General features: G+C 46.9%; 2 protein-coding genes across 2 annotated transcripts in view; both read right to left on the reverse strand.

Annotated features, from left to right (window-relative positions):
• Nucleotides 1–81: 81 nt before the first annotated feature.
• Nucleotides 82–10,302, reverse strand: LOC114891619 (myotubularin-related protein 1-like). Its single transcript, XM_029215830.1, has 5 exons — nt 10,147–10,302; nt 9,745–9,828; nt 8,586–8,735; nt 7,587–7,775; nt 82–438 (listed from the first exon to the last, which is right to left on the reverse strand). The coding sequence occupies exons 1-5, from the start codon at nt 10,243–10,245 to the stop codon at nt 214–216; spliced, it is 747 nt and encodes a 248-aa protein (XP_029071663.1). The 5' UTR covers nt 10,246–10,302; the 3' UTR covers nt 82–213.
• Nucleotides 10,303–15,831: 5,529 nt separating this feature from the next.
• LOC114891614 (myotubularin-related protein 1) overlaps nt 15,832–16,761 on the reverse strand; it is an 11,242-nt gene continuing 10,312 nt past the window's right edge. Inside the window, exon 6 of the mRNA XM_029215817.1 lies at nt 15,832–16,221. Coding sequence (XP_029071650.1) covers nt 16,006–16,221 — 216 coding nt within the window. The 3' untranslated portion in view covers nt 15,832–16,005. The remainder of the gene's footprint in view (nt 16,222–16,761) is intronic.

Below are 16,761 nucleotides of genomic sequence, written 5' to 3' on the forward strand. Positions count from 1 at the left end.
GAAAAAAACAAACCCAAACACGAACCAACACTTTTTGCTTTCTGTTATGTCACAACCCCCCCCCCCCAACAAAGACCACAGTTTGGATGCTGCCCATGGAAACTATGAAAGCCCAAGTACACAGCAAAGATGCATTCATCTGCAATGCTAAGAAACCACCCAGACAGACAGACAGACAGACAGATAGCTTTATGGCCCAGCTGCAGAGAAATCTTAAGCAGAAAGCACGTAAAGGACGGGCCCCCTCTGTACCCGAATGTACTCCAGCCAGTGCGTCCCGTCCACGTTGGACAGCCACCGCGCCTCCTCGATGGCCGGGTACGCGATCTCCTTCAGTTTTCGCAGCGACTCTCTCATCACGTGAATGTTGTGGATCTCCAGGAACACGAGTTCTGCGTTTGGGTATGCAGTTTCACTTTCATAGCCTCCACCCTTTGCCTGTGAAAACAAAAGATATATGTCACTTCATCTGAGTTAACTTTTCTGTTCTTTCTAGTTTTAACCAGATAGAGACCATTAAAGAAGCGACAAACTCATCTGTTTATAATAAGCCTCCTACATCCTTGTATGAGTTTCCCATGGCTGTTGGAACAGAGTACCACAATCTGAGTGGCTTAAAGTGACAGAAATTTCTCCTCTCAGTTCTAGAGGCTGGAAGTCCAAAATCAAGGTACTGGCAGGGCCGTGTTCCCTCAGAACCCTCTTGGGGAGGACCCTTCTTTGCCTCTTCCAGCTTCTGGTGGCCCCAGGTGTTTCTGGTTTATAGATACGTTAATCTCTGCCCCATCTTCACATGGCCTTCTCCTTGTGTCTGTATCTCTTCTTATAAGGACACCAGTCAGACTGGATTAGGACCCATCCTAATTCCATAGGACTTCGTCTTAACTTGATTACATTTGCAAAGACCCTATTTCAAATCAGGGCCACAGTCACAGGTGCCAGGAGTTAGGGCTTCAACACATTTTTTTTTTTAATGGAAACACAGTTCAACCCACAACAATCTTCCATCACCCATCATCAGTTTTGAAAACGATTAACAACTGGATCTTACACAAGGCGAATTGGGTTCTAAAACGCTCTACCATATATCTGAATAAAAAAGTTGTACTGTGGACTTCCCTGGTGATGCAGTGGTTAAGAATCCGCCTGCCAATGCAGCGGACACGGGTTCGAGCCCTGGTCCGGGAAGATCCCACATGCCGCGGAGCAAGTAAGCCTGTTCGCCACAACTACTGAGCCTGTGCTCTAGAGCCCACGAGCCACAACTACTGAGCCATGTGCCACAGATACTGAAACCCACGCACCACAACTACTGAAGCCCACGCGCTTAGAGCCCGTGCTCTGCAACAAGATCAGCCACCACAATGAGAAGCCCACGCACTGCAACAAAGAGTAGCCCCCACTCACCGCAACTAGAGAAAGCCCGTGTGCTGCAACGAAGACCCAACGCAGCCAAAAATATAAATAAATAAATATTTAAAAAAATAAAGTTGTACTACCACAAAACTTCTATATAAAACAAGTTGTAAATCCCAAACAGTGAGATTTATTTAAGTAATTTAAGTAAAATAAAATGCAAATGTAACAAAAAAGGGGGATACGGCTCACCCCTTGGTAATCTCATAATAAAATCTGGTCTACAATTAGCTTATATTTTGCAGAAGTCAACATCCAAGACACATCTGTTATGAGAATATAGAGAAACTGAAACCCTAATACATTGCTGGTAGAAATTTAAACTGTACAGTCTCTGTGGAAAACAGTCTGATGGTTCCTCAAAAAGTTAAACATGGAACTACCATCTGGTCCAGAAATTCCAACTCCTGCACAACTAAAATCAGGTATTCACATGAAAACTTGTACACAACAAATCATAGCAGGAATATCCACAACAGGTATCAGGTGGAAGCAACGCAAATGTCCATCAATGAATGAGCGGATAAACTGTGCTGTATCCATAAAATGGACTATTTTTCGGCCACACAAAGGCATGGAGTACTGATACATGCTACAATACGGAGGAACCGTAGAAACATCACGCCAAGCGAAAGCAGCCAGGCACATAAAACCACACAGTGTATGACTCTATTTATATGAAGTGTCCAGAAGAAGGAAATCTACGTGGAAGTAAATTAGTGGTTGACAGGTGTTGGGGACAGGGGTTGGGGAGAGTGGAGGATGGGCGGCGACTGCCAGTGGGCACAGGGTTTCCATCTGGGGCTATGGAAGCGTTCTGGAATGAGATAGTGGTGACTGTCTCACAACGCTGTGAATAGACTAGAAGGCACTGAACTGTAAACTGTGGACTGGTTTCTGGAGGAGGAACAGAGCCCTGGGCTTTGAGTGGTGGAACTGTCTCGGGGGCAGGACGCAGAGCTCTGGAGCACGGAAGAGGGGCAGGGCGGTGGCTCTGGGGACGGCGTCCAGGGCTCAGGGACGGCGTGTGCGGTGAGGAGAGCAGTCAGGTCCAGAGCCTGCGGAAGGCCGACATTTAGGGAATGCAGAGCAAAAGAGACTGAGGAGAGTGGCCAAAGACTGGAGGATAAAGAGAAAAGGGAAGAGAGTCTTTCAAAAAGGAGACGGTACTCACTGTGTCAAAAGCTCGCGAGGTCGTGACAAGAAGGTACTCGGTGGCCTTACCGTGAAGAGTCCAGGCCAAGACGGGCACGGGGGTAGGGGAACGGTGGAGCCAGCTGCGAGGGGACGGGGACGGTGACTCTGGGGAGGGCTTATCTGCACAGCTGGGACAGACTTCACGGGAAGGAGTGGGCACAAGAGCAGGGTGGGCTGAGCTGGCAGGGGGTCGGGGGAGGGCGCAGCGGGGAGGCCACCCTAGTTTCCGGGGTGTGGAGGTAGGGACGGGGTGGGGGGCAGTTCCCGTCTGAGGCTGGGTGTATTCTGTGCAGAAGGGTCGAGGACGAAGGGCGTGGGGCAGGGCCATCCAGGAGAGAAAGAGTTGTAAAGGGCTGACCCAGCCCCTGGAGGGCCCAGGAGAGGCAGAGAGCCTGGCAGGAGCCTGGGGCCCGGGGCCTGAGCCTGGGGTCCTGCTCGGCGGCCCGTGTGTGGGCCTGCGGTGGGTGGGCAGGGAGGCGGGGGTGGGGGGGTGTGCCCCGAGCCCGTGCCACAGCCATGCCGGGGGACCGGAGCCCAGCCACCGGGGGCGGAGCAGGGGCCGAGGACCTGCTCGAGCTCAGGAGCCGCAAACACGACTGGCGGGGAAAGAAGAGAATGTCGTCATCGGGTCTGGATGCGCCTGTCCTCTGGCCGGTACAGGATGACGTGAGGCGCTCTCTCTCAACAGAACACTCTGAGCACAAACTGTGGCCAAAGCAGCCTAGAGCTTGGTCCTGCCTGTGTGGCAGGATGATGTTTTCATAAACGATATCCTCGGTGCCCACTGAAGACACTGCTGGCCGAGGGGTTAAAGGCACAGGCTTTGGTGGCACGGAGCGTGGGTTCGTCATCCCAGGTCTGCCACTCAAGTAGCTATGGGTCCTCACCATCTCTCTGCGCCCAGCTTTCTCACCGGAAAGACTCCAGGGGCTCACTGTGGGGATTAAATACTAACTAAATAAACGATCTTAATGAACGCTAATCCGTGCAAGGCTCGGAGCACGCCCCCCATACTCGGGCACTGATGTATTATAACCTCTCCCAGCACCTACCTCGAAAAGCCCCGAGCTGGACAGGGACCCCGAGGGAGACCTGAGGCTGGGGCAGAGGCCCCACACCCAGAAAGCACTTCAGCATGGAGGGCGTGCGTGCTCAGGGCTGGTGTTAACCAGGAGAATGTAGTTAAAGCCAGTTTGTTGCCTGGAAACCGATTACTAAAGCCCCAAACAAGACAAATGACAATCAGAAAATGGGCTCATGGGAGAAAAAGGGCACGAGTGCCTACCTACTCCGTGCTAGGACAGAGAGCAGGCACCCGGAGGTCTGGAGACAGAGGAGGGGGAAGGAGGGTGAGAAGGGGCCCCACCTATACCCCAGCAGGAACAGGGGGAGGGGGCTCAGAAAGTTCTGAAAGACTCGAACCTGCTGGCCAGGCCTCTCTCTATGGGGGCAAAGCAGGGTTCCAGAGGGAAGCCAGCGATGTTTGGACACTGTTCCCCACTGGCCCCCAAGTCCCCAAGGATCAGCTCATAGCAGCAGTGGCGGCAGGGCCATCCTCAACCCTCAGGGAGAAGAAAGCCTAACACCCCTTGGGACGGAGGCAGCTGAAGGATGGACTCAGGGGTTCGTGATTTCAAGCCAGCTGCTCAGCACCTGGTGAAGGCCCGCCGGGATGCCGATCCTAGGCAGCAGGGAGGATTCCCAGGTGAGAAAAGCAAAGCCTCAGAAAGGGCTGGCAACTCCCAAAGGCCAAAGGCAGCAAGTGGCAGGACAGGTTTCCCATGCCCTCAGACTCCGAAGTCCACACACCTCCCCCAAGACGTTGCAGACTGAGCGTTTGAATCCCCCGAAATTCCCATGTTGAAACCTGAATTCCCGATGGGATGGTGTTAGAATGTGTGGCCTCTGGGAAAGATTAGGTGATGAAGGAGGCGGCCTCACGATGGGATTAGTGCCCTTCCCGGAAGAGACGGCACAGAGCTTGCCCCTTTCTGCTCTGGCAGTGTGAGGACACAGCAAGAACGGGGCTGTCTACAGCCAGGAAGTGGGCTCTCACCACACACTGAATCTGCTGGTGCCTTGATCTTAGACTTCCAGCTTCCAGAGCTTTGAGAAATAAATATTGCTGTTTATAAGCTACCCAGCCTATGATATTTAGTTACAGCTGTCCAAGCTAAGACACCCCTCCCCCTAGTTCTCTCCTGGACACTCCTCCTCTCCTGGCATCTGGGACCTCTCCCTTCTTCTCTGCGGTCTCCTCCCGACCACCTGGAGCACCCTTTCCTTCACTGAGTTCCTCTCTTACCCTCCACAGACAGCATTTCAGGCGGTCTGGTGCCTGGCCCCGCTCACGTGGCCCAGGCTCCTTAGGTAACTTCATCCCCTCCCCTCCAAGGCTGCAACCTCCACTCGACCTCCAACCTGACCTTTTTCTGAGCTCCAGAGCTTTATTGTCCCCACACAGGCTCCTCAACTGCAACAGGTTAAAATGAAATTCCTTGCCTGCATCTTCACTTTCTCAAGAAGAAAGTTGACTTGAAACCCTCCATAATGGAGTCTGGACTTCTGAATTAACATACAGTGCCACTCACCATCGGGTCCTCCATTGAGAGACGACCCCGCCCACCAGCCAGCAGCTCTTTGTTCCAGTCGGGGAGAAGACCCAGAGACACAATGAGGGGGAGGCTGTGGGAAGACAGGGGCAGGGACTGGAGGGCGGTAGCCATGTGCACAGAGGAGCCACCAGAAGCCCAAAAACGCAGGGAATGGATCTTCCCGGAAGCCTTCAGAAGGAGCACAGTGCTGCCAGATGCCGGAACTGTGCGAGAATAAATGTGTGCTGTTTTAAGCCGCCAAGTTTGTGGTCACTGGTTCAGCACCTCAGGAAACTCACGCGCTGCTCATCTTTCTCCCCACCCTGGTCCTCTCCCAGCTTCCCCGGCTCAGTAGCTGACGCCACCGCTCAGTGCCAGGCCAGACCCCGGGGCAGGGTGGGGCTCGCCTCTCAGCATCCTATACTGATACACCCGGCACTGTGCATTCTCCTCACCCAATTTCAATCCGTACGCAGCCCTCTACATGAGAGACTGTCACCTCCCCTGTTACAGAAGAGGCTTCTGGAGAGGTTAAGTAACTTGCTCAGGGTTCTATCGAGCACTAAGTGGCAGAGCAGGGAGGAAACCCCACATGTAACTGAACACAAAGCTGAGGGTTCTCACTACCCTGTCTCTTAGGCTGGTCTGGATACACTGAGGTTTTGTTACCTGGGAGACAGCCAAGAGGGGATGCCAACCAGACGACGGGATGGAAATCCATCTGGACCTCAGGAGGGATCAGAGCATGATAGAAACTTGGGTGGCAAACTGAACACACAGGGAGTGTTGAGAATCAGGGCACTGGAGGAGATGGCCCAGCGAGACTGGGCAAAGGAGAAAAGAGGACCCCAGACTGGGTTCCAGGCGTGCTGCCATCTGCCAGTTGGGAAGAGGGAGAGGAAGCAGTGAAGGAGGCTGAGCCGGCCAGGGTACAGAGAGGGAGTGGTCCAGGGCAGAGACGTCATGAGAGTCAAGAGAATGGGGCCGTCCACTCCGGGTCAGTAGCAGAGACGGCAAACTTGACCCGAAAGCTTTCTCTGGGACAGGCACCCATGCAACCTTCACATCCACTCCAGGAAGGAGGTGTGCTGCCGCTCCCAGTTCAGATGAGGGGATCGTGGTCTAGAGAGATGCAGTAACTGCCCACGGTCAGGTGCAAACAACCACGCTGCCTCCACGCTCCCGCGGAGCACGCTGCACGCCCCCCGCCACCCCGCCTCACGGTGGGGGCCGCTGGGCAGTTTGTGCGCCTGGCCCATGGCAGGCACGTGCCTCAAGGGCCATGGGCGCACCTGACGGCTTGTTTGCTCTTTGAAGTAAGAGGGAAGGGATCCTCCCAAGAGTGAGACGGGGGGCGCAAGACGTTGGCTCTTTGGAGATTGTGGTCAACGATGGAATCATCAGTGAGCAAAGAAGGGGCACAAGCTGCCAAGAGAAACAAAGACCCCCCAAGCACTGCTTAGGGGGACACGGCGGGGGAACCCTCAGACACCCCCCTTCTTGCCATTCTCATGAATGGCATGCTCTGGCGCACCGCTGAAGGGGTCTCGTGCTGTCTAGAGTGCCCTGCCCGTCTCATCCCGCTGATCACCCAGGGCCAGCTCAAATGCCACCTCCTCTGTGAAGCCTCGCCCAGCGGCACGAGCTCCCCCGGAACACTGAGCTGGCACCTCCTACATGTAGCCTCGTCTGTCCTGGTGTTTCCCCCAGCACCTTGTCCCTAGTACATGCTCATTGCATGTTGATTACCCGAGCATCACCTTACAGGTAGGCATGAGATGGTAAGGGCTGTGGCCACCATCCTCATACCTGAGACTCCTTGTGGAGGGGTCAGGACTCTGACTGCCAGAGGCCTGCCTGCAGGACCACACTCTCAGCAAGTCATTTGCGGGAAACAGAAATGACGCCGTTCAGAGCCCTTCCCGTTGGAAAGCGGGTACTGGAGGCTTGACCGCACAGCCTGGGCCTCTTCAGCTGGTGGGGATCAGATGGGAGCTGGGTGCGGATGGCAACTTTGTGTATCTGCCTTGTTTCACATAGCTGACTCCAATCTAACAGAACTTCAGGCAGATATGAATTAATCAAGCAATCACCATAGTTCACAGGTTAAAGGGACTTCCAAGGGCCTCATGATCCTTTCATTAAAATACTTACTAGATTCTCTAGGCGATCATTCTCTTTCTGGGTCTTTACTTAATTAGTTCAGCAGACAGGATTGTGGAGGGGCAATGAGACGACAGGATTCCCAAGGGCTAGGGACCCAGGAGGCCCAGCTCTGGGCTACACCGCAAGAGTCCACCTTCACTGGGCTATTTGAATGGCATGATGATTTACAAACAGTACGGAAGAAAAACTTCTGCAGCAGTATCAATAATGTACCTTGTTGGTGCTGGCGACCTTGTTTTGCCGGGCATCAAAGATGATGAGTTTGTGAGCCTGCGCATTAGCATCCATTATCGTTTGCAAGTACTTCTCATCTTCCTTGCAGCGTTTATCATTGGGACCCACAAGTGGCTGGCTGCAACGGGTAATCGTTGCCTGACTTTCTGGATGAATCCATGACAACACCTAGTGTTTGAAAGCCATAAATATTAGTACGGTCCTAAAATAATACGTGCTCTAATGACCAGGTAGTGAAAACAAGTTCTCTTCTCAAGCACAGCTGCTTCGGCATATTTTCCTCAAAGGGGAGGAGTCAGCCTGAGGACAGCGTGATAGTGGCCCTGGGACTCAATGTTTGGGTCAGGCTGAAAGAAGTCTGACTAAATGAGCTCTAAGAATCCCCGTCTACCTTTAAAATTCTATGATCCTAAGAAAACCAGAGACTAAGTCAAACTATGACTGACATCAAGCCCCATTTCTATTTGATTGACTAGTTTTATTTTGTTTCCTAATTTAAAAACACCTTTGGATCTCAACAGTGGCATACGTGGCCATATGAGGACAAAGTAAATATACAGTCTCTTAATGAAATCTAAAGCCAAGCCCCCAAACCTCCCATTTTCCTCCAGCAGCCAAGTGACTCAGGGTTATACCAGAGCACAAACTCGGGTCTCAAAATCGTTCGCTCCCTGCTCCACTGTGGTGATAGAATCCTGGGTGTACACATATATCCAAACTCATCAGATTGTATCCATTAAACACATGGAGGTTTTTTTATATATCAACAAAGTTGTTTAAAAAACTTCACCCCCTGCTGGCTGCTGTCTACTTTTGCAATGGTGCCCCTTCCAGTATAGGTAGAGCCTTGCACTCAGTATCTAAGAAAGAACGCATTTTCTCAAGGATGATTCATTAATTTTTTTCTGTCTTGCTTTTTTCCATATTAGATCGAATACAGTATACATTTATATCTAAATGACAATGTTTATTACTTACCGGGATTCTGCCTTTTGCTCGAAACGCTGCCACTTTTGAAAGGTCGTCATCTTTTACACTAGTTGGCACGACAATGATGGCGGGGTAGGTGTCACAGAGCTCATAATTACTGTTTACTTTGGATATTTTCCAACTCTCATTTGGCAAGCCCTGCAGGGTGTCAGAGGAAAGTCAGGGGGTGGAGAGGAGCACACTTTTACACTTTCAAAAGGTACTAAGCATGAACCACATCCATTTCTTCTTTTCTTTTCTTTTTTTTCAAAAATTTATTTATTTATTAATTTTTTTGGCCATGGCATGTGGGATCTTAGTTCCCCGACCAGGGATCAAACCCGAGCCCTCTGCAGTGGAAGCGTGGAGTCTTAACCACTTGACTGCTAGGGAAGTCCCCATTTCTTATTTTCTACTAAAATCCATTTGTAATTCATTGTTCATTGCTACTTAAAAGTTTAAATATACATTTATTTAATATAAGCCATTTCCTACCTAATTCATTAAAAAAAAAACCTAATGAAGCATAATTTCCAAACATACTAAAACATGAAAATTGTATACTTGAATCCCAGTCATATGCATTTCTTGTCATGTTTTCTGTAACAAATGAGCATAGTGCTGTTCTTAAAAATACCCATGGAAGTCATTTAGAGAAGCAGAAAGTTCTTAAAAATGTCTAAAATAAGGAATATAAAATCACCATACCAAATATAAGGTGCAGGCAAAGAGTAAATGTCATGAAAATAACGTCTTGTTGGAATATCTTCAAACTAACAATGCACTAAAGAGCTTCTAGGTATAGGAACACCTCATCAGACTGATGTAGCCATGCCATATACTTAAAATCTAAATTAAACCATTGGTTTTGATCCTTACTCATTAATTTGCTACCAGAATATCTAATAAAAACCATCTGGCTGGTTTGGTTTGTCAACCCCCGTCCCTGTACTCCACTTGCACTCTGGAAAAAGGAAGAACAAACAGTGCCATAGCCAAAGGTTTGGTATGGGGAGAACGGACATCCAGAGCTGAAGAACCCACAAGCCAAGTGAGTTACACCCATGGACAACTTGTTTCAAAAGGTTTCTTCTCCACTACATTTCTACCCTTTTAGGAAAAACATGCTCAACCTATTATTTTCCGATTGATAAGCAACACACTTTACCTGTCTTTTATATTCAGATACTGGATCATAAATTTTCCATCCATTCACTGGAAATTTTTCTTTATAGTTGAATGCAAAGAGTGTCTGGATACAAAACCACAAAATACATATGTCAGCATTTCTTTGCTATGTCATATGCCCGCTATTAAAGCTTTTCATTCAGTTATGAGCTGAATGTATTAAGATTCCGACTTTAATCTGTAAATTTTGAAGCAACAAGTTGGCAGTTTTCTTCATCCTACACAGAACTGACAAATTTAAAATATTCTAATATTAGTTACCAACAGCGAGAAAACAGATAAAGGAAACCTCTGGAAGAAAGAACAGTTAAACATGAAATTTTTAGACCTCTGTGAAGGCATTTAGACCCACACATAAAAAGATTTATTTTGGTGTACGTACCTGCCCATTGGAAAGAGGAAATGCATGTTTGTTGAGGTTTTCAAATATCCCTAGTTTACTCTGTTCTTCCTGTTTATAAGCAAGTCGCAAGTTCCTCATATCCTGTTAAACAATTAGCAACACTCGTTTATTCAACATGTATTGAGTACCTATGAAGTAGACACCACGCTATGAAGAGATAAATAAAATATTTTTATTCATTTCTCATGAAACATAGTCGGCCCTCCCTATCTGCAGGCTGCACATCCACAGATTCAACTAAGCATGGATCAAAAACGCTGGGGGAAAAGTTCCAAAACACAAAACTTGAATTAGCAGAGTGCCAACAACTACCTACATAGCATTGACATTGTATTAGGTATTATAAATAATCTAGAGATAATTTAAAGTACACAGGAGGATGTGCGTAGGCTCTATACAAATACTAACGCCATTTTATATGAGGAGACTTAAGCGCCCCAGATTTTGGTATTTGCTGGGGGGAGGGGGGGTGTCCTGTAACCAATCACCAGTGGATACCGAGGCAATTCGCAAAGCACCTCCAACAAGATAATAAAAGATTAAGTGAGAAAACTGGAACAAAGGGGACGTGTTGGGGAAAAACCTCACCAGACGGAACCAAGAATAAGCTTAGTACATAAAAGACATGCCATCAAGTCCTGTGCACTTACTTGCTAAAGGTGTGCCATAGAATCAATCAGTTGTGGGCTTTAAGTTGCTAAAAGAGTCAATTACGGAATTCACACCATCCATCAAATAGAAATGCGACAGAGATTTCTCCTCTGAACTCAAAGCAAGGACTCTGCGTCATGTATGGCCCTCAGTGACTTCCTTACAGAAATTATAATGCTGTTTCTCAAGATCGGTTTCTGAAAGCACCCTGCCATGCAAGCTGCCAGCCGAAAGATCAACTGGAAGTTGTCAGGAGCAATGCCAACGAGGTGGCTCTGATGGTGCAGTTTCTTCCTGGGACTGATCTGAGCACTACCCCCTGACCTTTCTAAACCTACGTCGTTAGCTAAACACAAAAATCTCATTCTTCTTTAACCTTACATCAAATTTGAAAATAAATATGACCACAAACAAATTAAACCAAGAGCAACTGGGGAAGTGAGGAAGTTACTGTTGTGATATTATTTCTAACAGCAAAAGAATGGAAATAGTAACTTAAATGTCCATAAGTAAACAGGGTCTGGCTAGAGATTACTACAAGCAACTCTATGCCAATAAAATGGACAACCTGGAAGAAATGGACAAATTCTTAGAAATGCACAACCTTCTGAGACTGAACCAGGAAGAAACAAAATATTAACAGACTAATCAGAAGCACTGAAATTGAAACTGTGATTGAAAATCTTCCAACAAACACAAGCCCAGGACCAGGGGGTTTCCCAGGCGAATTCTATCAAACATTTAGAGAAGAGCTAACACCTATCCTTCTCAAACTCTTCCAAATATAGCAGAGGGAGGAACACTCCCAAACTCATTCTACAAGGCCACCATCACCCTGATACCAAAACCAGAAAAAGATGTCACAAAGAAAGAAAACTACAGGCCAATATCACTGATGAACATAGACGCAAAAATCCTCAACAAAATACTAGCAAACAGAATCGAACAGCACATTAAAAGGATCATACACCATGATCAAGTGGGGTTTATCCCAGGAATGCAAGGATTCTTCAATATACGCAAATCAATCAACGTGATACACCATATTAACAAACTGAAGGAGAAAAACCATATGATCATCTCAATAGGTGCAGAGAAAGCTTTCGACAAAATTCAACACATATTTATGATAAAAACCCTTCAGAAAGTAGACACAGAGGGAACTCACCTCAACATAATAAAGGCCATATACGACAAACCCACAGCCAACATCATCCTCAGTGGTGAAAAACTGAAAGCATTTCCACTAAGATCAGGAACAAAACAAGGTTGCCCACTCTCACCACTATTATTCAACATAGTTTTGGAAGTTTTAGCCACAGCAATCAGAGAAGAAAAAGAAATAAATGGAACCCAAATCAGAAAAGAAGAAGTAAAGCTGTCACTGTTTGCAGATGACATGATACTATACACAGAGAATCCTAAAGATGCTACCAGAAAACTGCTAGAGCTAATCAATGAATTCGGTAAAGTAGCAGGATACAAAATTAACGCACAGAAATCTCTAGCATTCCTATACACTAATGATGAAAAATCTGAAAGAGAAATTAAGGAAACACTCCCATTTACCATTGCAACAAAAAGAATAAAATATCTAGGAATAAACCTACCTAAGGAGACAAAAGCCCTGTATGCAGAAAACTATAATACACTGATGAAATTAATTAAAGATGATACAAAGAGATGGAGAGATATACCATGTTCTTGGATGGGAAGAATCAACATTGTGAAAATGACTCTACTACCCAAAGCAATCCCTATCAAACTACCACTGGCGCTTTTCACAGAACTAGAACAAAAAATTTCACAATTTGTATGGAAACACAAAAGACCCCGAATAGCCAAAGCAATCTTGAGAAAGCAATCTGGAGGAATCAGGCTCCCTGACTTCAGACTATACTACAAAGTTACAATAATCAAGACAGCATGGCACTGGCACAAAAACAGAAATATAGATCAATGGAACAGGATAGAAAGCCCAGAGATAAACCCACACACATATGGTCACCTTATCTTTGATAAAGGAGGCAAGAATATACAATGGAGAAAAGACAGCCTCTTCAATAAGTGGTGCTGGGAAAACTGGACAGCTACATGTAAAAGAATGAAATTAGAACACTCCCTAACACCATACACAAAAATAAACTCAGAATGGATTGAAACCTAAATGTAAGGCCAGACACTATCAAACTCTTAGAGGAAGACATAGGCAGAACACTCTATGACATAAATCACAGCAAGATCCTTTTTGACCCACCTCCCAGAGAAATGGCAATAAAACCAAAAATAAACAAATGGGACCTAATGAAACTTCAAAGCTTTTGCACAGCAAAGGAAACCATAAACAAGACCAAAAGACAACCCTCAGAATGGGAGAAACTATTTGCAAACGAAGCAACTGACAAAGGATTAATCTCCAAAATATACAAGCAGCTCATGCAGCTCAGTAGCAAAAATGCAAACAACCCAATCCAAAAATGGACTGAAGACCTAAAGATACATTTCTCCAAAGAAGATATACAGATTGCCAACAAACACGTGAAAGGATGCTCAAGATCACTAATCATCAGAGAAATGCAAATCAAAACTACAATGAGGTATCATCTCACACTGGTCAGAATGGCCATCATCAAAAAATCTAGAAACAGTAAATGCTGGAGAGGGTGTGGAGAAAAGGGAACCCTCCTGCACTGTTGGTGGGAATGTAAATTGATAGAACCACTATAGAGAGCAGTATGGAGCTTCCTTAAAAGACTAAAAATGGAACTACGCTACGACCCAGCAATCCCACTACTGGGCACATACCCTGAGAAAACCATCATTCAAAAAGAGTCATGTACCACAATGTTCACTGCAGCACTGTTAACAATAGCCAGGACATGGAAGCAACTGAAGTGTCCATCAACAGATGAATGGATAAAGAAGATGTGGCACATATATTCAATGGAATATTACTCAGCCATGAAAAGAAGTGAAATTGAGTTATTTGTAGTGAGGTGGATGGACCTAGAGTCTGTTGTACAGAGTGAAGTAAGTCAGAAAAACAAATACCACATGCTAACACATATATATGGAATCTAAAAATAATAATAATAATAATGCTTCTGAAGAACCTCAGGACAGAGGTAGAGAATGGACTTGAGGACACGAGGAGGGGGAAGGGTAAGCTGGGACGAAGTGAGAGAGTGGCATGGAGATATATACACTACCAAATGTAAAATCGATAGCTGGTGGGAAGCAGCCGCATAGCACAGGAAGGTCAGCTCGGTGCTTTGTGACCACCTAGAGGGGTGGGATAGGTAGGGTGGGAGGGAGGGAGACGCAAGAGGGAGGAGACGTGGGGATGTTTTTATATGTATAACTGAATCACTTTGTGATACAGCAGAAGCCAACACACCATTGTAAGCAATTATACTCCAGTAAAGGTGTTAAAAAAAAAAAAAAGAAGTTGGGGAGAGAGGGAGGACCAGAAGGTAGGAGGAAATTCAGAAGGTTGCAGCCACCTAGAAGCCAAGGGAAGAAAGTGTTTGCAGAAGAAGGGAGCAATGACCAGTATCAAATGCTCAGGCCAAATAGGAGAAGCACTTGGCAGAGTGGCAGCCATTGGTGACTGTGACAAGAGCAGTGGCAGGGCGAAGGTGCAGGGGCGTGAGGAGGAAGCCTGGCTGAAGCGGGTTCAAGAGAGACCAGAAGGAGAGAAACAGTGAGAGCCAGAACAGACTAGTTTTGTGCAGATTTGTTGTAGTGGGGAGCAGATGTTCAGGGTGACACCTGGAGGGGGAAGTACAGTCAAGAGGGTTGGGTTTTAGGGTGGGATAAGTAACAGCACGTTTCTATCAATGGAAACGATCAAGGGGAGAGGGGAGATGGAGGCAGGAACCACCCATGAGCCGGATGACGGGACAGGTGGGGAAGGAGAGAAACTGGCTTCAGGTAGGAGCTCATCCACAGAAACTCGAGGGAAGGAATAGTAGACAGACCCAGTGGGTGAGTGACTGCAGGCTTGAAACCCCTGCCTGAAGGTTGGCTGTACCCTCAATAGCTGGGTGACCTTGGCAGATAGCTCATACTCAGTTTCCCCATCTATCCATGGTAGCATCTGCCTCGCAAGGTCACTAGAAGATTAAAACTGGAGGATACACGTAACTGAGCACCACTGTGTGTCCAGCACTGTTGAAGTCCTAACCCTCAGTACCACAGAATGTGAGTGCATTGGGAGAGAATCACATCCTTAAAGGCCCTAAGTTGAAATGAGGCTGTTCCAGTCTGACTCATGTTCTTATAAGAAGAGGAAGTCTGGACACAGAGAGACACCAGGGATGTGTGTGCACAGAGGAAAGGCCACGTGAGGACACAGCAAGAAGGCAGCCGTCTGCAAGCCAAGGAGAGAGCCATCAGGAGAAACCAACCCTGTCAGAACCTTGATCTTGGACTTCCAGCCTCCAGAATGATGAGACAATAAATTTCTGTTGTTTAAGCCACCCAGTCTTATGGTACTTTGTATGGCAAAATCTGGTACACCAATGTTCACAGCAGCATTATTCACAATCACCAACAGATGGAAATAACCCAAGTGTCCACCAACAGGTGAATGGATAAACAAAATGCAGTATATCCACACAATGGAATACCACTCAGCCATGAAAAGGAATTACTGATAAAATTTGATAGGTTCTATAAGATGCATAAACCTTGAGAACATTGTGCTTAGTGAAATAAGCCTGTCTCAGCGAGACAAATATTGTGTGAGTCCACTTATGTCAGGGAGATGGAAAGCACATTAGTGGTCGCCAGGGGCTGGTGGGAAGAGGGAAATGAGGCGTGACTACTTAATGTGTACAGGGTGTCCTTTTGGGGGTGATGAAATGTTTTGGAACTAGATAGAGATGGTGGTTGCACAACACTGAATGCACTAAATGCCGTGGAACTATATACTTTAAGATGGTTAATTCTATGTTATATGAATTTTACCTTAATTCTTTACAAAAATAAAGGCATACCTACGTGGAAAAAAAAAAAAGATTGCCCTGCCAGGAACATACAATGCTGAGGTCCATGGCATTCTCTTATGGCAATTCAGGTCTCACACAGAGCACAAAGCCGTCTCCTGTGTGTGTGTGTGTGTGTGATGTGTGATACAAATATGCATATGATATAGCAAAATAATGAAGCGTGCACCTCACTGTCTCAACTTACCAGTGCAAACCTATGTCCAAAGCTTATCCACTCCTTTTCTATGAGAGCCTCGAATCCTTTAATGGTGCGGTAATAACTGTCCAACATCAGCATGGCCAGAGACGTCAGCTGGGATGTTCGGTCCCAACCGTCGCTGCAGTGCACCACCACTGAGGTTTTCCCAGATTCTATTTTATCAGCAATTCTTACTGCCCCAGCAAGAAGCATCTTCAGAAAAGAAGGCACATTAAACCAGGCTACATTTAATTTCTATTACAGCAAAAAGAATTCTGTGGAGAACACTGGAAGTTCAGGTCAATGAACCAAACAAGAATGCAATCAATTTAAGAATCACTAGGAAACGTTAGTATCTGGAGGGAAAAAAGAGAAACTTACACTAAGAAAAAACTACAGTAGTAAACAGGGTCCTTTATCAAAGGGCCACAAAGTACTTTGAAAACCTGATCTGAGGGCTTCCCTGGTGGTGCAGTGGATGAGAGTCCGCCTGCCGATGCAGGGGACGCGGGTTCGTGCCCCGGTCCGGGAGGATCCCGCATGCCGCAGAGCGGCTGGACCCGTGAGCCATGGCCGCTGAGCCTGCGCGTCCGGAGCCCGTGCTCCGCAATGGGGGAGGCCACAACGGTGAGAGGCCCGCGTACCGCAAAAAAAAAAAAACAAAACCTGATCTGAGGCAAGCATTATTGCTTTCTGTTATGTCACCACCCCCCCCCCCCAACAAAGACCACAGTTTGGATGCTGCCCATGGAA

This window comes from Monodon monoceros, unplaced genomic scaffold (assembly GCF_005190385.1).
Source record: "Monodon monoceros isolate NGI ecotype Baffin Bay Population unplaced genomic scaffold, NGI_Narwhal_1 Contig8072_ctg1, whole genome shotgun sequence".
Taxonomy (NCBI): domain Eukaryota; kingdom Metazoa; phylum Chordata; class Mammalia; order Artiodactyla; family Monodontidae; genus Monodon; species Monodon monoceros.